Here is a 25,806-nt window from a genome sequence, read left to right on the forward strand (position 1 = left end):
GTGAGAAGACTGAGCTTCAGGGAGTGAACTCTCCAAGATCCCCCCACACCAAGTAGAAGGTGAAGCCAGGACCAGAGAACTGGTGTCCAGATGGGCTTTGATCCAAAGCTCAAACTCTTTTTTAAAAAATATTTTATTTATTTGTTTTGACTACACTGGTCTTCACTGCTGTGCATGGGCTATCTCTCGGTGCGATTTTTGGGCTTCCTGTTGCAGGGGCTTCTCTCGTTGCCGGGCACGAGCTCTAGGATGCATGGGCTTCCGCAGCTGTGGCGCAGGCGTTTATTTGCCCCGAGGCACGGGGAGATCTTTGCAGCCCAGGGAGTGAACCTGTGTCCACTGCCTTGGCAGGCAGATTCTTTTTTTTTTTTGGTAAAAGAAAATTTATTTTTAACTGGAGGAGAATTGCTTTACAATGTTGTGCTGATTTCTGCTATACATCCACATGAATCCGCCACAGGTACACACACCCATGTCCCCTCCCACCTTCCTCCCCATCCCACCCTTCTCGGTTGTCACAGAGCCCCTGTTTGAGTTCCCTGAGTCATACAGCAAATTCCCATTGGCTGTCTATCTTACATATGGTATTGTAAGTTTCCATGTTGCTCTCTCCATACATCTCGCCCTCTCCTCCCCTCTCCCCATGTCCATAAGCCTGTCCTCTATGTCTGTTGGCAGGCAGATTCTTAACCACTGAGTCATCAGGGAAGCCCCTGAGGTGACTTCTTACGGCAGCCACTAATCCAGTGATGACAAGAACTGTGGACAAGAAGCAAAAGTAGGGTGGTGATCCCAGTGAGGAAAAACAAGACATGGAGTCATGAGCATCATCACATGAGGGCCTACTGTGTGCCAGGCAGGTTTATTTTATTTTTAAAATATTTATTCATTTATTTGGTTGCTCGGGGTCTTAGCTGAAGTACATGGGATCTTTCAGTTGTGGCGTGCCAACTCTTAGTTGCGTCATGTGGGGTCTAGTTCCCTCTTGTTCATTCGCTGAGTCGTGTCTGACTCTTTACAACCCCATGGGCAGCAGCATGTCAGGCTTCCCTGTCCTTCACTGTCTCCCAGAGTTTGCTCAAACTCATTGTCCGTCGAGTCAGTGATGCCACCCAATCATCTCATCCTCTGTCATCCCCTTCTCCTTCCGCCTTCAATCTTTCCCAGCATCAGGGTATTTTACAATGAGTCAGTTCTTCCCATTAGGTGGCCAAAATATTGGAGTTTTAGCTTCAGCCATCTGTCCTTCCAATGAATATTCAGGGTTGATTTCCTTTAGGATGGACTGGTTTGATCTCCTTGCTGTCTAAGAGACTCTCAAGAGTCTTTTCTAGTTCAGTGATTAGGGGTGAAACCCAGGCTCCCTGAATTGGGAACATGAAATCTTAGCCACTGAACCACCAGAGAAATCTGAAGCATTGTTTTAAGTACGTTATATAGCCATGTTTCCCTAGAGCTTATACAGTTGGTGGTGGTATACTCTTAGAGAAACTAGGGCTCAGAGAAGTCAATGACACACCCCAGGTGACTCTGGCTGGAAATAGCAGAGCTGGGCTTTGCTTACTTCGCTTCTTGGAAGTTGGTCATTCGAATGTGTATTTAGTCCCTGTTTGGATATAACATTGAACTTTATTAGTATTCAAATTTGAAAATTAAAGCTACCTATTATTCCTATATTTTCTATATAAATATTTTAAAATATTTATTTATGTGCTGTGCTGGGTCTTAGTTGTGGCATGTGAACCCATACACATGGCCTGCGGAGTCAGCTTTCTGACCAGGGATCAAACCCAGTCCCCCTGCGTTGGGAGCGTGGAGTCTTAGCTATTGGGCCATCAGGGAAGTCCCTCTTTTATTTTCTATGGTGAAAAAAAAGTGGGACAAGCAGTGATTACCGTGTCACATTCAGGCATCTTACTCATTTTTGCTGCTATAGATTTACCAAAAAAAGAGAGAGAGAGAGAGAAAATACAGTGTCTTTCCCAGGGAGAACAGACTGGCATAGGTGAAGGCCTCCTTTGGTGGGAGATGCACACACGTGGGTGTTTGGGGGCAGGTAGCGTGAAGGGAAGACAAGAGGTTTCTGAGTAGAAGTGGCTTCGTAGCCTGGAGACCATCCCTACCCTGGCATTTTGTTTCAAAGGCCCATCGACTCTCCACATGTGGTTCACGGTCCATTCCCATCAGACTCTCCAAGGATACCTGTTAAACATGCAGATTCCAAGGATTTTCAGGCTCACTAGAGCTGGGAACCTGCATTTTAGCAGCTCCTTAGGTGTTCTTGGGCCCTTCAGAGGTTGAGGATAGACATCCCACCCCATCTGGCAATTGGCAGACTATCCCAGCAGGAAAAGATGGTGACTCTGTGCCTAGACCTTGAAGGGAAGCGTAAGGGCAGGTTCAGGTGCGGCTGTGGTTGAAAGTGAAAATGAAGTCGCTTAGTCATGTCCGACTCTTTACGACCCCATGGACTGTAGCCCACCAGGCTCCTCTGTCCATGGGATTCTCCAGGCAATAGTACTGGAGTGGATTGCAATTTCCTTCTCCAGGGGATCTTCCCAACCCAGGGATCGAACCCGGGTCTCCTGCATTGTAGACAGACTACCGTCTGAGTGGCTGTGGTTGGGCAACACAGAATATTAACAACAGTGACTGAAACAATATCTTCCATCTCGTTTCAGTCACTGTTGTTAAAAGGGTATCTTGCCACGTCTGTGTCCAGGCCTGGGCCGTTCGGAGCTGGAATCGTGCCACGGCTCGGGTCCTTTCTATCTTTTTGGGTGGCTTCTGTTCCTTGGATCACTTCACGGTCCAAGGTGACGGCTTGGTTTCCAGTCATTAAAATCCCCATGCTGGGCACTAGGATTGAGGAGGGATGAAGAAGTGATGCTCCTTCTTTGAAAGGCAGTTTACGGAAGTTGCATACACTTCCTCTCCTTCCATCTTGGGCATTGCCCAGAAAATCCCCAGCTGCCCTGCCTGGCTGAAAGCTTTGTTCTGGGTTACCAGGTGGAACCATTTCGGAGGCACCTGGGTGGGGGCAGATATAGAAACTCCTGTGGCCGGGTGGGTGTCCCACCCCAGTGGTGATGCCTGCTTGTGTTGAGATGGGGAGTCGTGCAGCCCCCAGGGTGGGGGCCTTGAACAGAGTGGTCAGTTGGGGCAGGTGGACACCCGTGCGAGACACATGAGCCCAGGGTCATCTTTTGGCGGGGTTGGGAGAGGGTGGGATAACGGTAGAGATGGCAAATACCATGCACTAAAAGCCAGTATTTTCTCCCATTTTCTAAATTTTTTTGTTTATTTGTTTTTGGCTCTGCTGGGTCCTCATTGGTGCCAGCAGACTTTCTCTAGTTGTGGTGGGCGGGGGCTACTCTCTAGCTGTGATACGCGGGCTTCTCATTGTGGTGGCTTCTCTTGTGGAGTGCACACTCCAGGGCACGTGGACTTTGGTCGCCGTAGTCTGCGGGCTCAGTAGTTGTGGTGCGTGGGCTTACTTGCTCAGCAGCGTGGGATCTTCCAGCACCAGGGATCGAACCCATGTCTCCTGCACTGGCAGATGGATTCTTTCACCCCTGAGCCACCAGGAAAGCTCTCTTTTCTTGGATAGAATAAGGGATTAACAGTCGAAGGAGGGTGAGGAAGGCCCCCCACCAAATAATTCTGAAATTCTTGTCAGTGATGGACAGTGGGAACACGTTTAGCCAGGTTCGGGAAAATGGAACACTGACATTTCATATGCTCCAAATGTGAGGAACATCTCACACCCTGCTGTATTAGCCAGGGTTATCCAGATAAACAGAACCGAGAGGATGTGCCTAGAAACATGAGATTTATTGTGGGTGGGAATCAGCTCATGTGAGGATAAGGGCTGAGATGTGCCGCAGTCTCCCATCTGTAAACTGCAGAATCAGAAAGTGGGTGGTGTGGATGATGCTTGCCCATGCTGGGGCGGGCAGAACGTCGTCTGAGCAAATGCTAAGCGTTTCCAGAAACAGCCTCATGGACAGACCCAGAAAGAGTGTTTTACTAGTTTTCTGGGCATGCCTTAGCCCAGTCAAGTGGACACATAAAATTATCCATCCCACCAGCTTAAGGGTAGTAGGTGATGTTAAGTGAGTTAAAGGGAGTGTGTAAATCGATAGAATCTTTTTTGGAGATTAGTCTGGAGTCATATGTTAAGTGTCTTTAAAATGTTCAAGACAGAGAATTCTCTGGTGATCTAGGGGTTAGGACTGAGCACTTTCACTGCTGAGGGCACAGGTTCAATCCTTGGTCAGGGAATTAAGATCCCACAAGCTATGTGGTGCAGCCAGAAAAAAAAAAAGTTCAAGCCTTTTGACCCTGTAATAATTCCAATATAGAGAATCTAGCTCAGGGGGCACACTTCCTCAAAGATATTTGCTGTTTTGATTATTTAAAATGGGGAGAAACAAGGGGGTAGGCGGGAGGGAGGCTCAAGAGGGAGGAGACATATTTATACTTATGGCCAATTCACAATGTTGTACAGCAGAAACCAACACAAAAGTGTAAAGTAATTATTCTCCAATTGAAAATTACAAAGATATTTTTTAAAAACTGGTAGTTCAAGATCAAGCAAAATAAGAATTAAGTACTTGGGACTGAATAAACTGATGAGGATGAAGACAAAAATTAAAATAAAATAGGGAGAAACAGGATACCACCTAAGTGGCTAGTGTGGAGGGCCTATGGTCTTTCTTCACATTTCTGCCTCAGTGACTGAGACACTTCTGCCTTCCTGGAGAAGAACTGGGGTAAAGGGTTCCCTCTGATCACTACTCCTCACCCTCACAATGAACGTGTCTGTTAGTCGCTCAGTCATGTCCAGCTCTTTGTAACCCCATGGACTGTAGCCAGCCAGGCTCCTCTGTCCGAGGAACTCTCCAGGCAAGAAGACTGGAGTGGGTTGCCATTGCCTTCTCCCTGGATCCTTCTGATCCAGGGATCAAACCTGGGTCTCCTGCATTGCAGGTGGATTCTTTACCATCTGAACCACCAGGGACAGGGGCAATTTAGCCGATGGTGGAAACAGGCCAAGGCTACTGACCGCGCACCAGCTGTCTGCTCTCTGCCTAGACCGCCCAGGTTGCCGCAGACTACACGCCCTCGTGCAGGCAGCTGGTCTCACCAAGCCTCCAGCTCTGCATACCCACCCCCGCTCACATCAGCTGTAGGGACAAGAGCCTGGTTTGGGCTTCAGGCTTATAATGTGGATGTATGCTGTATTTTTAGTTCTGTTGGGTGCTTCTCCTTCTCAGAAGGAGTAGTGAGGGGTGACTGTGCTTCCTGGGAGGTGTGTGCCATCCCAGGAGTATTGCCAAGAACAGGGAGAAGAGGTGGGGCTGAGAGCCCAAGCGTCTAAAGGCAGGAGGGGCCGTGGAGTCTGGCAGCAGCTGCTGCAGGCTGACTCACAGCTGCCCCTCTGCTGTGCGGGGGTGGGGAGGGGGTGGGCCCCAGAAACAGGCTGAATAACACAATTGGCACAACTGGAGTGTGAGTCACCGTGAGGCTGGCGTCATCAGCCCTGGCCACGTGACCCTCTGCGACCATGGCCCCCCCAAGCAGAGCTTGGACACTCTGGATTTACAGAAATAGCTGAAGACAGGCATCGAAGTACTGGAAAGAGTTTTTCCTCTGGGTCATGGGAAACAGAAGAAATCTTGGCCCACGAATGCGCTTGTTCAGGAATGACAACTGTATTTTCTCTACAGTCATCATTTCTGACACTGTGGCTCCCTGGGTCCCTGAGGTTTCCATCACATCTCTGGCACACCTGGGACTTTTGTGGTGATGGGGTATAGTGTGGGAGCGAATATTTAGTCCTGGTCATCAGTCCATACTAGTGACCCCAAGACACCAGCCGTCCGTGGGTATGCAGCCCCACTTGGTGGCTATCTCAAAGTGCTGTCTTTTGGATAATGCACTTTTGTTGTCTTTTGACTTAGACTAGGCTTCCCTGGGGAGAAGGCAATGGCATCCCACTTCAGTACTCTTGCCTGGAAAATCCCATGGACGGAGGAGCCTGACCAGGCTGCAGTCCATGAGGTCGCTAAGAGTCGGATACAACTGAAGTGATTTAGCAGCAGCAGCAGCAGCAGCAGGCTGAGAAGGCAATGGCAACCCACTCCAGTATTCTTGCCTGGAAAATCCCATGGGAGGAGCCTGGTAGGCTGCAGTCCACGGGGTCACTAAGAGTCGGGGTAACTCCTGCAGCAGTTGACTTAGCTGGGTTTTCTAAGGCAAGCGGCTAGTAATATAATATGCTATGTCCTTCTGACTTTTTGAAAAAGTGCAATATACAAAACATGAGTGCTAAGTCATTTCAGTCATGTCTGACTCTTTGCCACCCCATGGACTGTAGCCCGCCAGGTTCCTCTGTCCATGGAATGTTCCAGGCAAGAATACTGGGGTAGATTGCCACTTCCTTCCCCAGGGGATCTTCCCGACCCAGGGACTGAACCTAGGTCTCCTGCATTGGCAGATGGTGGACTCTGTACCATTGAGCCACCGGGGTAGCCCTTATATACAAGACATTTTTGGCCAACTCTGCTTAAGGAGTCAGACTTGTTCTAATGAAAGCCTTGGCAGCAGAAAATCCAAGCTCCTAATGGAGATCCTTCCGACTAAAGGAGGGCGGGTCAAGAAATAAGGGAGGGCAGTATTTTGGATTTAAATGCTGTTGGCTTTTCATAGGTAGTTTCATATTTGAACTTCTAACTCTCATTGCGGATCTAATTACTGGAGGGGGTCTTGTTAAAATCACAACATTTCTTCTATCACTGATATTTTCTATTTGGAATATTTCATGCTATGTTGGGCTGACTGCAAAACACAGGGTTTTTCCAATGTTTTCATTATGACATGCAGCAGGCCAGTGCATCAGACATCATGGCCCTATAACTGAAGCAACATTGTTAGCAAATACACAGGTGTCAGCCCCAGGCTCCCGTGAAAGCAGAGCCTGCAACAGAGGCGTGTGTAGGCAGTCTGTCTGCAAAGTGACACTAGGGAGGAGGAGATAGAAAGGGAGCAAGACAAAGAGGACCAGCTCACCCCAAGTTCACCATTGCCATGGTAACCACAGCTCAGGCTCACCGGGGCTGCCTGGAGCTCAGGAAAGGTGGCTTAGATCCAGCTCTAGGGGAGCCTAACGCCTGCCCATCATGTCCTGCGGGTGTCCACTCCCTCTGCTTCCAGAGGGAGCGGTCAGGTGGCACCTGTGTGGACCTGGTCAGAGCAGCATCAGCGGCCCCAGTAAGAGGTGGGACAGAGACGATCCCAAGTGACCACAACAGGTGTTCAATCAAGCTATTAACCAAGTACAATGCACTCTGCTATAATGTATTCTACTCAAGTACACACACGTACACACATACACACACACACACATTTGAGCTGAGGTCCACTAACCAGTGGTTCTCAAAGTGGTCTTTGCAGCGGGTGAAAAGTGAAAGTGTTGGTCGCTCAGTCGTGTCCGACTCTTTGCAGCCCCACAGACTGTAGCCTGCCAGGCTCCTCTGTCCATGGGAGTTCTCTAGGTAAGAATACTGGAAGTGATATTATCAGAGAAATGCAAATCAAAATCACAATGAGGTACCATCTCACGCCGGTCAGAATGGCTGCTATCAAAAAGTCTACAAACAATAAATGCTGGAGAGGGTGCGGAGAAAAGGGAACCCTCCTATACTGTTGGTGGGAATGCAAACTAGTACAGCCACTATGGAGAACAGTGTGGAGATTCCTTAAAAAACTGGAAATAGAACTGCCATATGACCCAGCAATCCCACTGCTGGGCATACACACCAAGGAAACCAGAATTGAGACACGTGTACCCCAATGTTCATCGCAGCACTATTAAAAATAGCTAGGACATGGAAGCAACATAGATGTCCACAGGCAGATGAATGGAAAAGCTGTGGTACGTATACACAATGGAATATTACTCAGCTATTAAAAATAACACATTTGAATCAGTTCTAATGAGGTGGATGAAACTGGAGTCTATTATAGAGTGAAGTAAGCCAGAAAGAAAAACACCAATACAGTATACTAACATACACACACACACACACACACACATATAGTTTAGAAAGATGGTAACAATGACCCTATATGTGAGACAGCAAAAGAGACACAAATATAAAGAACAGACTTCTGGACTCTGTGGGAGAAGGTGAGGGTGAGATGATTTCAGAGAATAGCACTGAAGCATGTATATTACCACCTGTGAAACAGATCGCCAGTCCAGGTTCGATGCATGAGACAGGGCTCTCAAAGCCGGTGCACTGGGACAACCCAGAGGGATGGGATGGGGAAGGAGGTAGGAGGGGGGTTTGGGACAGTGGGACACTTGTATACCCATGGCTGATTCATGTCAATATATGGCAAAAACCACAATATTGTAATTAGCCTCTGATTATAATAATTAAAAAAAATACTGGAAGTGAAAGTGAAGTGAAAGGCACCCAGTTGTGTCCAACTCTTGCGACCCCATGGACTGTAGCCCCCCAGGTTCCTCTGTCCATGGGATTCTCCAGGCAAGAATACTGAAGTGGGTAGCCTAGCCCTTCTCCAAGGGATCTTCCAGACCCAGGAATAGAACCTAAGTCTCCTGCATTGCAGGCAGATTCTTTACTGAGGAATACTGGGGTGGATTGCTATCTCCTTCCTCAGGGGATCTTCCTGACGCAAAGGCTGAACCTGCCTCTCTGAGTCTCCTGAACTGCAGGTGGAGTCCTTACCCCTGAGCCATTGGGGAAGCCCTTTCAGGGGGCCTGCGAGGTCAAAACCATTTTCGTAATAACATTAAGATGCCATTTGTCTTCTTTACACCCATTCTGAGTGTTCGGTGTAATCTTCCAGAGGTTTGGGGCGTGTGGTATCAGAACAGACTGCAGATGCAGGTCTGAGAACCCAGTTGTCTCCCTTTAAGTCAGATGCTGAACAGCTTCACAAAAATGTAAAACAATTCTACTCGTCTCACTAAATTTGTTCTGGAAAATATATTTATTTTTCTAAATAAAGTATTACTTAAATACAACAAAATTTAATAGGCTTATTATTTATAAACAAATACTTTTAACATTTCTATTTTCATTTCTAAATGTAATCCACGTACACAAAATATCTTTGGGACTTTACGCAAGTATAAATAAAGGAGTCTTGAGATTTAAAAAGAGGCGGGAGAGAAAAAAAAAAAAAGCTGAGAATCACTGCACTAAACTGTAACCTTCAAAAGAATCACAGCCCATAGTTTGGTGGGGAGAGGACAGCTCTGTTAACTCCCACTCTCTCTACCAAAGTGAATGGCCATTCCCCTGGCTGACCCCAGGCTCGGTCAAATCCAGTTGATGAAGGCAGAAGTTCCGATCCTGGCTGCAAGTTGTAAGCATCTTGGGAGATGTTAAAAATTACCCCAGCCTGTGCCCCAGCTCAGACCAAGGAATCAAAATTTCTGGGGGTGGGGCACAGTACTGTTCTTTTGTTGTTGTCGTTTAGTCACTCAGTCGTGTCCGACTCTCTGTGACCCCACGGTCTGTGACCCCATGGCCCTCCAGACTCCTCTGTCCATGGGATTCTCCAGGCAAGAATACTGGAGTGGGTGGCCATTTCCTTCTCCAGGAGGGTCTTCCCAACCCAGGGCCTGAACCCATACCTCCTGCATCTCCTGTACTGCAGTCAGATTCTCTCCACTGAGCCCCAGGGAAGCCTCTCCTAGTTCACCCCACTCTTCTAATGTGTATCACCATAGGTTAGTTTTTCCTGATTCTGGCCTCCATATAAATGGCATCACACAGTATACACGTACTCTGTTATGTCTGGCTTTTTATGCCCAACATTGTATCTATGACGTTCACTCATGTTGCTAGGTAGAGCAGTAATTTTTCCGGTTTGCAGGGCTGTGTGGTTTTCCACTGTGTAAACAGGACATAGTTTATTGACCATTCTACCCCTGACAGAGTTGGCTGGTCCCTTCAAACTGCTCTTAAGTGTGGTGACACGCCCTTACCATAAACTGACTCGGGAATTGGGACTCACTAGAGGACAGAAACAGCACCTTCACACCATCCAGCTCACACCTCTACAAGGCAGGGATAAGGCTGCTAAGTCGCTGCTATGTTGCGTCAGTCGTGTCCGACTCTGTGCAACCCCATAGACGGCAGCCCACCAGGCTCCCCCGTCCCTGGGATTCTCCAGGCAAGCACACTGGAGTGGGTTGCCATTTCCTTCTCCAGTGCATGAAAGTGAAAAGTGAAAGTGAAGTCACTCAGTCGTGTCCAACTCTTAGCGACTCCATGGACTGCAGCCCACCAGGCTCCTCCGTCCATGGGATTTTCCAGGCAAGAGTACTGGAGTGGGGTGCCATTGCCTTCTCCAGAACTTGCATGTCAGTATGCAAGTTCTAGTTTTCCCAACTATTGAAAATTAGTAGTTTCTTTTTCTTTTCTTTCTTTCCTGTTTGTAGTAAAGCACAGTTAAATTTGCATAAAGGAAAAAGTGTCTCCAAACCTGTGTAGAGATTTAAGTTATCGAAAGTTACGTGGCCTTGAATGCTGGATGAATTTAGACTTGGTCCCACTGGCCAACTGTGAGTAAACTCTTGCTAAATTGGGTATGGTTTGTTTTTTCAAACTTATTTCCAACTACAATTCTTCACCTTACGTGAGACACACCCAGATGTTAGTATGGCATGTGTGCATGCTAAGTCGCCTCAGTTGTGTCTGACTCGTGACCCTATGGACTTGTAGCCTGTCAGGCTTGTCTGCCTTTGGGATTCTCCAGGCAAGAATACTGGACTGGGTTGCCATTCCCTTCTTCAGGGGATGTTTCTGACCCAGGGATTGAACCCAAGTCTCTTTATGTCTCCTGCACTGGCAGGCAAGTTTTTTATACCACTAGCACCACCTGGGAAGCCCCGGCAGAGATACTCAAACTAATCCGTATAACAAATCCTCCAACCCCTTCAACGGTACTTCCCCAAATCTGCTTTGGTGAAAGGCACAACTGTCTCCTCAGTTCCTTAACTCAAAAACACCTAGGAGTGACCCTTGACCGACAACCCCCCTCGTGACCTGCCTACCCCGAACTGCCAGATCCAGCTGTGCCACCAACAAATGTTACAAAGCCACCCGCTCCTCCCCAGCCCCACTGCCACCCCTCTGCAAGCACTGCCTGCCTGGACTAATGCAACAGCCTCCTGACCAGTCTCCTTACATCCACAGTCCTGCCCCATGCCAAGTCCCCCTCTGAATCCACCCTCCATTCACTGCCCAGTGGCTTATTATATATATATGTTTTTTGGCTGGGCCTTGTAGCTTGTGGGATCTTAGTTCCCTAGGGATTGAACCTGTGCCCTTTGCAGTGAAAGTGCAACAGCCCTAACCACAGGACTGCCAGGGACTTCCCCCCAGTGGCTTTTAAAGACACAGATCGGGCCATGTCACACTTCCTTAAAACCTACCAATGGCTCAGTATCTAAAGTGCCTCACGCCCATCACAGTGACAGGTAAACCTGACGTCTCACGCGGGCCCACACAATGCTCACACCCTCCCGAAGCAAGCAAGCACTAGGCCCCCTGCTGGCCATAGGACACACCAAGCTCCTTCAACCGGCAGGCCTCTGCCCTGGCTGTTCAGTACAGAAAGCTCCTTCCTGCCTTGCTCATCTTCATAAATGGCCACTGATTCTGCTGATCAAATCTCAACCCCAACTGCCTCCTCTCAGCAGCCCTCCCTGACCACCCACGTAGTTGTCCCTTAGACACATATCTGATGGCGAGGACACACTAAATATCTCCTCTCCAAAGTCTGAGAGTTTGAATTCTGGGCTTTGAAGAACAAACAGCGGGGAGGATACAACTGCCCTTTGAAAATTACATGAATGCCTTTTTGCCATATGGAAACTCCAATACTTTGGCCACCTCATGCGAAGAGTTGACTCACTGGAAAAGACTCTGATGCTGGGAGGGCTTGGGGGCAGGAGGAGAAGGGGATGACAGGGGATGACAGAGGATGAGATGGCTGGAAGGCATCACTGACTCGATGGACCTGAGTCTGAGTGAACTCCGGGAGTTAGTGATGGACAGGGAGGTCTGGCGTGCTGTGATTCACGGGGTCGCAAAGAGTTGGACACGACTGAGTGACTGAACTGAACTGAATGCAGTATTTATTCTGTCCATTAGTAACTACTATTTGATAACACTTATAATATTATTAGAACTTAATATAAAATAAGTTCAACCTTTTTTTTTTAACACTGTATATTAATCAGAAAGACAACCTAAATTAGTATGGTTGAAACCTTTATGTCAAAAATTTATACTAAATGTTTGGTATTAGTCTACATACAATTAAGTTTTCGGTGTAAAGTTACTTGGCTTCAAGAAAGAACATTTGGTTTACTTCACTAATAGGAATATCTCTTAGTGCTGGGATGGCCTCTTCTTGGTCTTTCTTGTGCTGTTGGTTTTTGGCATAGTTATCTGTAAGAAGAAGACAAAAGGCTCTGTTTTATCCAAGTAATCTCTTCAACAGTTTCTGTGCTTGTGGAGACCCACCATGTAGTATACTGGGCTAATGTTTGGATAAGGACAAATACCATGTATGATGTAATTAGAAGGGCCCTTAAATCCTCTTTTTAGAAGAAATGTCCCAATTAGAATAAAAACCAGCAAAGTACTTTTTGCAACCTCTAACTTGGATAAGAAATTATTATTTCATTCAACTGTACAATGATGATTCAAGTCCCATCGCACAATGCTCATAGGAACAGAATTACACCAACACCCCAAAACTATGAAACTATTGGGTACAATCCTTCATACAAACTTCACAATTTCCCCTCTTTGTACAAACTGTCTATCTGCTGTAATTCCAACCAAATACGCAGGGAACATAGTAGGTTACCTGTGACTCTTCTGACCACATAACTGGTGTCTGGGGTACACAGTGACCCGAAGGACACCCTCCCCCTGCCACCCGAGTTCTTCCTCCCAGACAGAGTCTGCAGGGACCTCTTTTGTCATTCCTGATCCACACAGCCTGTTTAGGATGACAGAATTTTCTCCCAGGCAGAGTTGCCAGGGAACACGTTACATATTTGTGGCTGTTAACTAGTGCTATTAAATGGTGTTTTCACAAAAGCTTATTTGTGCCCTGTGACCACTTTCTTTGGTGTAACTTGATCTATTTCTCCCAGGTTCTTTCTACCGCGACCGCGTGTGGCACTTGCCTTAGCCTGCTTTTGGTCGCTTCTCTTGATAAAAGTGTTAATACCCCCTCCTGCCTCCCCTAGCGCTTTCCTCGGATATAAATTTACCTGTGATATTATGAATGGAGTCAAGTGGAGACGTACTCATCATGTTTATTCCAAATAAGAGGACATAACCGATGACTACGGTAATGAGGAGATACACAGGCAGAGCAATGGCCCAATACCTGCAGAAGAGAATATTAAAATAGGCAACAGACCTCACACAAAGCTGCAGTTCTCAAGAGTTCATCACCAAGTTGTTACACTTTAATCTTTTGGCCATGGAGGCTCTTCATTGCTACACTTGGCCTTTCTCTAGTTGTGGAAAGCAGGTTTCTCTTGTTTGGGGGCACGGGGGCTGTTTCTTTTGGCGTTTACCTCCACTTTTCTATACAACATACTCATATCATTGCTTCTTGATTTGTCTTCAGATATTTTCTCTGAACTTCCTAATATGGACATGAAGATGTTTATAGAAATAATGTTTGCAACTGAGCACCGTAATGTATTATTATTTTATGTCTTGTACAATTTTTTGTAGTAATTACCACTTTTAGTCTGTTTGCTTGGTTTTCCATGTACTTATCAATAATCAATCCTCAAATTCTATGACAGATTCTAATATGCCTCTTGATACATTTAAGCATGTCAAATGCTCTCACATGTTTTATTGGTGTATAATTTCTTTCTTTCTTGCCATTTTCTCTTTCTGGCACTTCTAAGACTTGGATTTTTTGCTGTTTTACTTCTCTCATCTTGTTTCTGTTTTGCTATACTCTATTCTACTTTCTGGAGATTACTTTTGGTGTTTCTTCTAAACGTAGAATTAAAATGTTAATTTTGGTTATCATAGTTATAATTTCCATACAGTAATTCTCTGAACATTCCTTATTTATAGCATCCTGTTGCTTCATAGTTATACTCTTTTCTTATCTCTGAGGATTTTGTTAACGTTTTCTTTTGTTCTTTGCATTATCTCCATTTCTTTCAAGTTTCTTTTGCTTTTTCTCTTTTATTTCATTTTAGAGGCTTTCTTTTCTTGTCTGGTAAGTTTTGGTTGTCCACTCACAATTACATGTGAAGTACAGGGAGAAGACATGTGGGGGGAAACATTAAAGAAATATAGATGAAGCACTAACAAGTTAATTGGAAGCACTGTGCATATGTGCACTGGAATGGCCAACTGACCCTCACTATGGGAGACCTGGCCATTCCACTGGAGGACCTCTCGTTTTCAGAAATGAGATAGCCTTTGAGCTGGCCAGCTTTCTCAGGGAGGACCCTCCAATCTTGCTGGGAGGAGGTGGGAAGTAGGACAGGTGCTCAGGAGGACTCACACTTCAGCAAAGCAGATCCTCACTTATTCCTGTTTTCAGTAAGGTGCCTACATAGACCTAGAGTACCCCAGATTACAGGCTCAAGTCAGTCTTTCCAGAGTGTAAAACTCCTTCTGCAGGGGAGGGTTTGTCTCTCAGCTTTATAGGCTAAGGAGGAAGACTGGAGGGCCAAATGCTCTTTAAACACTGTTTTCAGCCTGGACCAGAAATACAATGTAAAGAGGTGCCCACACTTCCAACGTCTGGGCCTCTGTGTTGTGGGCACAGAGACTCTGGCTGCCTCCTGCATGACCGACATGGGACAGCGGGAATTAAGTCAGGTACCTCTCCACCTGTCTGCAATCCACTTCCCAGATTTTATTGATACATCTCTCCTGTCCCTTTATTTGCTCCTGTGGGTTTATATTTTAACAATTATTTTTTATTATGGGGTTATTTTATGAAGATTTTGGGAGGAAGTGGAGATAGAAATGTGCATTCAGCCCACCATCTTTAAGCAGAAACATATCAATAATGATTTTTTAAAAACTTTACTTTTCTATATGGTTATGTACAGATCTTAAAAGAATAAATATAAGATGTGAAAAAGTCTTGAGGAAAAATCTTATCCTTCAAAACAGCACTGATATACTCTCACTTTATTTAAGAAATATATTAAACTTACTTTTGAGGCCAATAAGTTAAGCCTAAGGAGTTTAGCCAAGATTCAGGAATAAAAGCCCACACAAGATACAGTACTGCAGAAGAGGGGGAAAACAAAAACGGAAAAAAGGTCAGTAAGGCATGCATCTGATTTATCAAGATTCAAATAAAAAAAGATCCTTTGAACGTTGCTTAACTGAGAAATGATTTTTTCCTCCTGATTTGTACCATTTCTGTAACACTGCACAATTACTTTCTACTAGTCATTTTTTTTTTCCCTTTAGCCATGGACTTTATTGTTTCAATATCTACAACTATTATTCTATACACAAAGTTTAATTTCTTACAAAATCCTATATTCCATATTGCTAGGTCACTTTCCTCTCCATTTTATGATGGCACATTTCCATCAAGAACTATTTTCCCAAATTACAATCTGCCCGATTGTGTGCTGTTGTTGTTCAGTTGCTAAGCTGTGTCTGACTTCGTGATGCCATGGACTGTAGCCCACCATCTCCTCTGTCCTTGAGATTTCCCAGGCAAGATCTACCAGTCATTTTAAAAAACTGTGGTTAAAAAACCATAAAAGTTACCATTTGAATCAAGCGTAATGTTCAATAGTGTTAAATATATTTGCACTGCTGTTAAATATATTTCTAGAACTTTTTCATCTTGTGAATCTGAAACTCTATACCCACTAAACAAGTCCTCTAATTTAAAACACGTTATGTCTTAATTCACGTGAAAGAGGAGAGTGAAAAAGCTGGCTTAAAACTCAGTATTCAAAAAACTTAAGATTATGGCATCCGGTCCCATCACTTCATAGCAAATAGATGGGGAAACAATGGAAACAGTGACAGACTTTATTTTCTTGGGCTCCAAAATCACTGCAGATGGTGATTGCAACTATGAAATTAAAAGATGTTTGCTCCTTGGAATAAAAGCTATGACAAACTTAGACAGCATATTAAAAAGCAGAGGCATTACTTTACTGACAAAGGTCTGTGTAGTCAAAGCTTTGGTTTTTCCAGTAGTCATGTATAGGTATGAGAGCTGGACCATAAAGAAAGCTGAGCACCAAAGAATTGATGCTTTTGACCTGTGGTCTTGGAGAACTCTTTAGAGTCCCTTGGACTGCAAGGAGATCAAACCAGTCCATCCTAAAGGAAATCAGTCCTGAATACTCATTGGAAGGACTGATGCTGAAGCTGAAGCTCCAATACCTTGGCCATCTGATATGAAGAACTGACTCACTGGAAAAGATCTTGATGCTGGCAAAGACTGAAGGTGGGAGGAGAAAGGGACGACAAAGGATGAGATGGTTGGCTGGCATCACCAACTTGATGGACATGAGATCGAGCGAACTCCAGGAGTTTGTGATGGACAGGGAGGCCTGGCATGTTGCAGTCCATGGGGTCGCAAAGAGTTGGACATGACTGAGCAACTGAACTGATATTTTAATTCATGCTATTCACACTTAACCCATATTATTAACAAAAATATGTCTTAACTCATACTATTTTAAGCAATTTAAGGGCAGAAATCGTGCCTTAAGAACTGCTGTAATTCTTAGAGCACCTAACAATTTTCTTTATATGTAGTAGGTATTCTACACTTTATTCGTACAGGGTTGAAACAACTACAGACAATTAGTGGCGTAAAGGTGAATTTATCTACCCTGTTCTGATTCATGACATGCTTTATCTCCTAGAGCAGTCTTATTGCCACGTCAAGTTTCTGTGGCCTTTACTGCTGTACCTGTTATAACAACAGCCAACCTTTTGAGCACTCATTGTGGGCTAAGCACACTTCTAAGCACTTTGTCATTGTTGAATTGCTAAGTCATGTCTGATTCTTTTGAGAGCCACTGGACTGTAGCCCAGCAGGTTCCTCTGTCCATGGGATTTCCCCAGGCAAGAATACTGGAGTGGGTTGCCATTTCCTTCTCCAGGGGATCTTCCCAACCCAGGGGTTGAACCTGGGCCCCCTGCTTTGGCAGATTCTTTACCACTGAGCCACCAGGAAAGCCCTCTGAGCACTTTACATGTATTATTTCATTTCCTCAAAACAATCCTAGGAGGTATTATGTTAGTTTTACAGATGAGGAACTGGAATCTTGGACATGTTACATCATCTGCCCAAGGTAAGTTAAAGTGTTATCATTAAGTCATTAAGTTATCATTAAGTCTGACTATTTGCAAGCCCATGGACTGTAGGCCACCAGGCTCTTCTGTCCATGGAATTCTACAGTCAAGAACACTGGGGATCTTCCTGACTCAGGGATTGAACCCAGGTCTTCTGCTTTGCAGGCAGATTTTTTTACCATCTGGGCCAGCAGGGAAGCCCTGCCCAAGTGACAGAGACAAATTTCAAACCACCTGTCTCAACCATGATGAAAGATTAACATTTTTCTCAACAAATATGTATTACAGAATTCTGTATGTCAGAAGTGTGAGAGACAATGGTGAACCCAAAAGATGGCCTCTGCCCTCCCTAAGCAGAGGACCAGAGATGAATAAACTGCTATTTTCAATACACTGTGATAAGTGCTAATGAACATGTAATAGCAGATGATACAGGAGCATATAAGGCAGGCCTCAGCCCACGGTGGTGATGATGGAAGTGATGTTAAGGGACAGGAAAGATTTCCTGGAGGAAGTCATTAAGCTGGGGCCTGAAGGATGAGTGGGGGTTAGGCAGATGAAAATGCTAATGGCTGGGCTTGCAGTTGTGAGGAAGGAAGGAAATATTAATAACGAGAAAACGGTGTTCCTGGCCACGAGCTGCAGCGAGAGCGTCAGGAATCAAAGAGAGAGTGGTGGTGGATGGCAGAATGAAAAGCTGGAAAGGATCGGGCTTGCAACTTGAGTTTTCAAGGTTAAGGAAACACAAAAAGTGGCAAAAACATGAGGCAAATTCATAAAACGAAATAACTTGGTTAGTTTAACTAATTAAATGAATATTTATTGTACATTTGCTATATGCTAGGTGCTATCAAAAGGTCAAGGCTCCGAAAAAAAATGAGACATGGTGTCTATCCTCACAAGTCCTGTGGGTGACAGAAATGAACCAGATGCAGTGGCAGGAACCTCCTGAGCATTGTCTTATGTGATCCCTCTCACACTCTTCTGAAGTGTGTGGCAAGATTATTCCTCACTCACAGATAAAAAGAACTAAGTCATGGGGAATTAAAGTCACTTGCCCAAGGTCTCAAAGCTAACAGTTACTGAGATGGAACAAGAACTCAGGCATGTGTTCACCTTGGACTCACAGGCAGGAGTCAGAGCACTGGTTAACAGCATGAAGGGGAAGCAACGTATCTGCGGAACCCCAGGCAGCTTGGCATGACTGGGGCATACAGTGGGAGGCTCTGAGCGGTGAGAAACCAGCTGGAAATGTGAACGGGTCCCAGATCATGAGAAGACTGCGGGCAAGGAATGTGAACTTAATGTTTTGGGCAAGGGGGATAATTGAGTATTTCTGGAAGATCCCCTGGAGGTGGAAATGGCAACCTATTCTAGTACTTTTGCCAAGGAAATCCCATGGACCGACGAGCCTGGCGGGCTACAGTCCATGGGGTTGCAAAGAGTCAGACATGACTGAGCATGTACCAACCCACACACACACCAAAAGAAATAACCACTCAGGCTCCAGAGGTTTTCATCTGGGGAGTTCAGGCCTGGATCTCAAGCACGCTGCTGTGAGAGCTGCGTCTAAGATGTTTCTGTGGAGGAGGAGAGGCCCCAACAACCACAATGGCAGGAGCAGATGAACAAGGTGGGGGAGGAGAAGTGCAAGCAAAGAGGACTCCCAGGCTTTCAGAGTGGGGTCTAGTAATTCCAACCCTGAAGAGATTCTCCACACTGCACTGTGAGATTTTCCCCAAATACTGATCAGACAGCATCATTTGCCAGTTTTTGAACTTTGATGGCTTTAGAATAAAATCTAAAGTCCTTCCTAGGCTTTGCAAGAACTTAGAACGACCAGGCTCCTGCCTGCCCCTCCAAGGTCCAGTCCTCACACACTACACTTCAGCTCCAGACAGTGTTTCATGTTTGCACTTCACACAACCTTCAGAAGCAGGGTAACTGAGCTTGTAGTGAGCGCTGTCTGCCTGAAATGTTTTTCCTCCGACTTTCAACGCTTTTGGTTCCTTAGCTTGCTTCCCGTCTTGGCTCAAACGTCACCTTCAGAGAGGCTTTCCCCAGTCACTTGCTCTTCCAGCTATGTCCCACCTGCACACCACACCCTTTTACTCCCTTGCCATTTCTCTTTATTTCCTTCAAAGTCATTACCAGTCTACAACTATGGCTATGGGCGGAATATTTGTGCCCCTCCCCCTAAATGATTACCTTGAAACCCTAATCCCCAATGTGGTGGATTTGGAGGTGGGGCCTTTGAGAGGCAGTTAGGTATAGATGAGGTCGTGAGGGACAGGCGCCATCATGGGATTAGTGTCCTCATGAGACCTGGAAGAGATCAGGGCTGTGGGGACACGCAAGAAAGTGATGGTCAAACCATATCAGGGCCTTCACTGAACCCAACCATGCTAGCATCCAGATCTTCGACTTTCCTGCCTCCAGAGCTGAGAAATAAATGTCTATTGTTTAAGCTACCTGGTCACAGCCTAAACAGATTAAGACAATTAGCTTTTTTTCCCCTAAGTTAATTATTTAATATATTTGGCTGTGTCTGGTCTGGGTCTTAGTTGAGGTGCACTGGCTTTGCTGCTCCGTGGCACATGGGATCTTCATTCCCTAACCAGGGATCATCCCCTGGATTGGAAGGATTCTTAACCACTGGACCACCAGGGAAGTTCCCACAATTAGCTTTCAAATTCAGTAAATATTTCAACATACATACAGACTCATATAACCCCTGTGCACCTACCACTATGTTTTATTAAAACTGCTGGGTACTGGCCTCTCACCTCCCTGATTACTTTCTGCCTCACTGTCTCAGGTTTAATGACTTCCATCAATTCCTTCAAACCACTGGCATCGTTAGGCTTTTGCACTGGCTGTTCTCTGTCTGAGAGGCTCTTTCTCAACATTGCCATGGCAACTCTCATTTTTTGTGTCTGTGTCTAAAACTCATCTGTCAGTAAGGCACCTCCTGACAGCTGTACTTACAACAGCAAGCTGCTTCCATTCCTTACCCTCCTTCTTGCTTAATTTCTCCCCAAGGTACACATTATCGTCTGACATTCTGTATGTTTTACTTATGTCAACTGCCCGTTGACCGTCTCCCTCCCAGCAGAATGCAGACTCTGAGAGCAGGAAATCTGGGGCTGTTCTGCTCATCTCTGGTCAGTGACAGTGCCCAGCACATGGTAAGCACAGAAGAAAAATTTGTGGAATTAACTTCTGGTTGTGCAATAAATGCTGAAGAGGGTGCAGAGAAATAGGAACCCTCTTACACTGTTGGTGGGAATGCAAACTAGTATATCCACTATGGAGAACAGTGTGGAGAGTCCTTAAAAAACTGAAAACAGAACTGCCATATGACCCAGCAATCCCACTGCTGGGCATACACACCAAGGAAACCAGAATTGAAAGAAATACATGTACCCCAATGTTCATCACAGCACTGTTTACAATAGCCAGGACATGGAAGCAACCTAGATGTCCATCGGCAGATGAGTGGATAAGAAAGTTGTGGTACATATACACAATGGAATATTACTCAGCTATTTAAAAGAATGCATTTGAATTAGTTCTAATGAGGTGGATGAAACCGGAGCCTATTATGCAGAGTGAAGTAAGCCAGAAAGAAAAACACCACTACAGTATATTAACACATATATATGGAATTTAGAAAGATGGTAACAATGACCTTATATGTGAGACAGCAAGAGACACAGATGTAAAGAACTGTTGGACTCTGTGGGAGAAGGCGGAGTGGGATGATTTGAGAGGATAGCATTGAAACATGTATATTATCATATGTGAAACAGGTCACCAGTCCAGGTTCTATGCATGAGGCAGAGTGCTCAGGGCTGGTGCACTGAGATGACCCTGAGGGATGGGATGGGGAGGGAGTGGGAGGGAGGGTCAGGATGGGGAACACATGTACACCCATGGCCAATTCATGTGAATGTATGGCAAAAACCACCACAATACTGTAAAGTAATTAGCCTCCAATTAAAATAAAATTTTCTGGTTGTGGGTCCTGTTGGAGTTAAAGTCTTATTCAAGTCATTGCTTTTATTTATCTGTATAGTTTTTAATCCTTCAAATACTCTATAGAACACAGATTTGCAAAAATGATGATGTTGATGGTAACAATCAGAGTCGCAGCTAATGTTTAATTGGGCTTCCCTGGTAGCTCAGATAGTAAAGAATATGCCTGCAATGCAGGAGACCCAGGTTCAATGACTGGGTCAGCAAATTCCCCTGGAGAAGTGAATTTGGCAACCCATTCCAGTAAAGTACAGGTAGCCCCCACTTTTTGAAAGTCCACTTTAAGCCATTTTGCTCTTAGCAAAGACCTACAGTAGTATGTTTTCTTTAACCAAAGGAAATCTGAAGAGGATTTTTGCTTTTACTAAAAACCTTTTCTGCATCTGTTTCGCAGGGAGCTGTGGTAGAAGCAGTTCGCACCCAGAGCAGGGAATGTGGCTTGTCCGAGCTCCTTTCCCATCTTAGTGTCAAGCCGCCACAGCTTTGAACTGTGTGAGCATCTTTACCTGAACTGAGTATCTTTATCAAATTGAGTGCATGAGCTCAACTTTTGTGCGTTAGCAAATGTGCCCTTCATTTTATACCACTTGGGCTCTCCAAGGTTTCATAAGAATGCATGTGTCTGAAAGTTGCTCAGTTGTGCCTGGCCCACCGGGCTGCTCTGTCCATGGAATTCTCCAGGCAAGAATACTGGACTGGGTAAGCCATTGCTCTGCATAAATGATGGCAATTTATCTTTACAACAGACATAGAGAGGCAGCACAGTGACATCAACCCAGTGTGCCGGCGTCGAAATTTTAGCTTTATTATTTACCAGTGGTGTGACCTTGGGCACATCATTTAAGCCCCGTGTGCTCAATATTGTAATCTGCAAATGAGGACTGTAACGACAATTTCTATCTCACAGGACTGTCTTATGCTTCCTTAGCTTTTAATAGACATGACCACCCTTCCACAGATGAAGCATCTGAAGAATCGAAGATGCAAACAGTCCTCCTCAAAGCAAATCTGTGGAGGAGTCAGGATTTGGACTCAAGCTATAACTTCTTCATAGACTGCCCTAGGCAACAGCTTGGTTGGCTATACTGATGCAGTTAGGGTTCAGAAGCAGGGCCACTCCATCTGCCTGGTTTCCACAAAATTCTAAAAAGTTTTGGGCATCCACTTTTCTCCCTAATTCTCAGATCCTTCTGGGGAGAGACATGAGGCCGGCTGTATGACTCTGGGAATATGGTGTCTCAGAGAACAAGCTTTCTTATCTGTAAAATGGGACCATATGAGGACTGACTGAGATCCAGGATGTAAAGTGCAGCTGACTTCTGGAACCTGATTCCTGGTCCCCCAGCTGCACTGGGGCCAGACTAGATTACTCCTTTCCAAACCTCACCATGCTTCCCTTCAAGGCCTTCCCACTTCTTCCTTATTGTTGAAGATAAAGTCCCTGGGAGAAAAATTAACTGCCTTTCTTTTTTTGGCTGCACTGCCTCAGTGCCCTGTGGGATCTTAGTTCCCTGACAAGGAATTGAACCTGAGCCTTGGCTGTGAGAGCACAAGTCTTAACCACCGGATTGCCAGGGAATTCCCTGAATTTCCATTTTGATTTCTTATCTCTTCACTAGGTTCCCAAGGCACGTATCACAGTGTATTAACTGAGATTTAATCCTCTATCTTGTCCACAAAACCAAGACCTTCTTAAGGGCAAGGATCAGGTTTCATTTCCTCTGCAATCCTTCCTGGTGAGGCATTTTTAAAGATTTGTTGAGATTAAATCTTTCAGGCTCATATCTGGCATATAGAACACGCTGAACAGACAAGAGGTCTCTTCAGGTTTTCTCAAACAGAGAGAAAGACTGAAAGAATCACAGTTCACGTGTACACATTCTACTAACAAACGGAATAACTTCCTTGTCCTTGAACATCACAGAAAGGCCCTGGCCATCCATCAGGAGAGTACTTACTGAAGCCAAATTGGGAGCTTAAGAAAAGAACAAAGCCATAAATCGCTCTTTCTGGCAACGGCGACGGTGAATTTTCCACCATTTTCCCCGTGGCTTTAGATATTCTGTGGGGGAAAACAAAAACAAGTCATCTGTCAGTGATCCACTCATTTTCACTATGGGTCTATTATAATCTCACCGCTTTGCTATGGGCACAGCCTCTGCGTTTCTCCAGTAAACCAAACAGGAGACACCGGCGCACTGAAATCCGACACACAGCTGCTTGCACAGGTGCACACAAGCACCCAAACGTTGCCTGCACGAGCAACCAGACCCCCAAACTCACGTGCACGCGCACACAAGCACACGGGCTAGCGCGCGCACCTCCTGCAGTGGAAGGTGGGGGGAGGCAAGGGGAGAGCGGGGGTCCGGGGGCACTGAACGCCACCCCAACTCTGCAGGCTTCGCCTCCGTAAGAACAGGGGAGAAAGGGCAAGGACGGATGGGGGGCCCGCGCACAAGCGCCCTCCCGCCTGGGGCTCGACACCCAGAACTGGGCCCCGACACCCAGAACTGGGCCCCGACACCCAGAACTGGGCCCTGCCGTCTCATAGCTCAATTTTCTCATTCGAGTTCCCCCCGGGTTGCGGGGTAGCCCTCGACCTTGGGTCCTCCAAGCGCCGACTCCCCCAGCGGCACGTTCGACCACCTCAGGGCCGAGGCCTCGGCGCAGGCGCGGATTCCGGGAGCCGCACGAGGGCGAGAGAGGACAAACAGCGAGCCGCGCGGTTGCCACGGAAACTCTGCCCGCGCGCAAGCGCACCGCGACTCAGGTTAGTCAGCCACTCGAGAGCGCGGGGGCGAGCGGGGAATCGCGGGGCTCGCAGCGGGGGGCGGGGCGGGGCGTGCTCGACGGCGCATGTGCGTTGCGGCTCACGTGACGCACGTTCCCCGCCCCCCGCCGCCGCCCGGCCGCTCGCGCCCGCCCGCCCGGCGGCTGACGTGGAGAGCCTGAGGCGGCGGCGGCGGCGGCGGCGGCTGCCCGCGTCCGAGGCTCGCGGGCCGCGAGCCCCGGTGAGTGCACACCTGGCGCGCGGCGGGGCTGCCGGATGTGTCAGCTTGTCGCGCAGCAGCCGAGATGGCCGGGGCGAGAGGCCCTCCACACCCCCTCCGTGGGTGTGTGGTGAGTGTGGGTGTGTGCGCGTCGCCCCGCGTCGTTGGCTGTGGTGCCTGTAGTGTGTGTATGAGGGGGAATGGTGCCGGTTCGGGGGGTGTGTGTGTGTGTGGCCACTGTCGTCGGCCCCAGTAGGTGTGTCTCTTTTGTCTGGTTTCCCTATTCTTCACGTGTGGGTCCCTCCGGGCTCCTGTGCGAAGGTGGGAGAAGCCCGTGTGTGTGTGCGCGTCCCCCGGCCGCCCGCGCGCCCTCGTCGCCGTCGGTGCGCGGGTGACATCCCCGCTAGCCTTGGGGGTTCCGACGGCCCGAGCGCGCGTGGACACGCGAGGTATCTCTCCTCCCGGCCCCTTTGTGTCCGTCCGTGCCAATTGTTCCCGGCCCGGGCGTGGACGCTCCGGCTGCGTGGGTGCCTCCTCCGCCTTGGTGTCACAGCCCCTCTCTTGGAGTGCCCCCCAGCCCCGCCTTGATGTCAGCTCCTCTCGTGGGGGTGCTCGCCCACCCCGCCTTGGTGTCACAGCCCCTCTTTTGGGGTGCTCGCCCCCCCAACGCCCCCCGCGCGCGTGGCCGCGCCGCCTGCAGTCGTGACCCACCCCCTTGCAGCAGCTCCCGCGCGGGGGTGCGTCCTCGCGTGTCCCCGCGCGCCTGGGTCCTCGCGAGTGCGTGCTCTCCGGGGTGCGGGTTTTCGTTCTAGAGTGTTGGTGAACGTTTTTGCACGCCCCCCTCCTCCATGTTTTGCGTTCTTTACAAATGCGCCACCTGTTTTCGAGAGAATGGCTGCCGAGTGCGGGGAGGGGGTTGGGGGAGGGAGACTTGAACGCAGTGCTCGCTGCGCCTCTTCGGAGCATCCTCTCTCCCACCTCCCATCGCTAATGGGAAGAGGCGGGGACAGCCGGGGGGTGGGGGTCCGGCTAGCTGCTCCGTAGTGTTTAGGATGTCCAGTGTGGCCTGTCGAGTCAGCCTGTTCTGGGGACAGAATAAGGGGCCAGGGGCCAAAAATGGAGCTAAGGCGTAGGTGGATGTTGTTTGGTATCCGTGTGGCGTACCATTTTTAGAGGCCTCCTAAGATGCCCAAAGATCTTCGATGGCAGACTCCTTCCAAAAAAAAATATATATATATATATATATATGTATGTATGTGTATATATATATATATATATATATATATACGCGACAGCTGGGCAAATAGGTTCTAGCCAATCCTAGGTGTTCTTGATGATACTTAACGGTTCACAGAAGTGTTTTGTGGCGTCCACATAAATGA

At 47.0% G+C, this 25,806-nt stretch overlaps 2 protein-coding genes across 2 annotated transcripts in view; one reads left to right on the top strand and one right to left on the bottom strand.

Moving 5' to 3' along the window:
- Window positions 1-12,279: 12,279 nt before the first annotated feature.
- On the bottom strand, window positions 12,280-24,239 carry PIGP (phosphatidylinositol glycan anchor biosynthesis class P). The gene is made up of 5 exons (XM_052646809.1): window positions 24,035-24,239; window positions 23,393-23,496; window positions 15,275-15,347; window positions 13,340-13,458; window positions 12,280-12,503 (listed from the first exon to the last, which is right to left on the bottom strand). Exons 2-5 carry the CDS (start codon window positions 23,472-23,474, stop codon window positions 12,391-12,393), a joined length of 387 nt encoding a protein of 128 aa, XP_052502769.1. The 5' UTR covers window positions 23,475-23,496; window positions 24,035-24,239; the 3' UTR covers window positions 12,280-12,390.
- Window positions 24,240-24,427: 188 nt separating this feature from the next.
- The window catches only part of TTC3 (tetratricopeptide repeat domain 3), a 125,439-nt gene continuing 124,060 nt past the window's right edge, over window positions 24,428-25,806 (top strand). Inside the window, exon 1 of the mRNA XM_052645052.1 lies at window positions 24,428-24,554. The gene's annotated coding sequence lies outside the window, so the exon portion shown is untranslated. The remainder of the gene's footprint in view (window positions 24,555-25,806) is intronic.

Source organism: Budorcas taxicolor, chromosome 1 (genome assembly GCF_023091745.1).
Source record: "Budorcas taxicolor isolate Tak-1 chromosome 1, Takin1.1, whole genome shotgun sequence".
Classification (NCBI taxonomy): Eukaryota; Metazoa; Chordata; class Mammalia; order Artiodactyla; family Bovidae; genus Budorcas; species Budorcas taxicolor.

Excerpts from the sequence above, each read along its gene's own strand:
- PIGP (XM_052646809.1), bottom strand. The coding sequence starts at position 23,474 with ATGGTGGAAAATTCACCGTCGCCGTTGCCAGAAAGAGCGATTTATGGC. Across the intron at positions 15,348-23,392 it reads AAGCTCCCAATTTGGCTTCA|TACTGTATCTTGTGTGGGCT; the intron begins GTAAGTACTCTC and ends CCTCTTCTGCAG. Across the intron at positions 12,504-13,339 it reads CTCCATTCATAATATCACAG|ATAACTATGCCAAAAACCAA; the intron begins GTAAATTTATAT and ends TTCTTCTTACAG.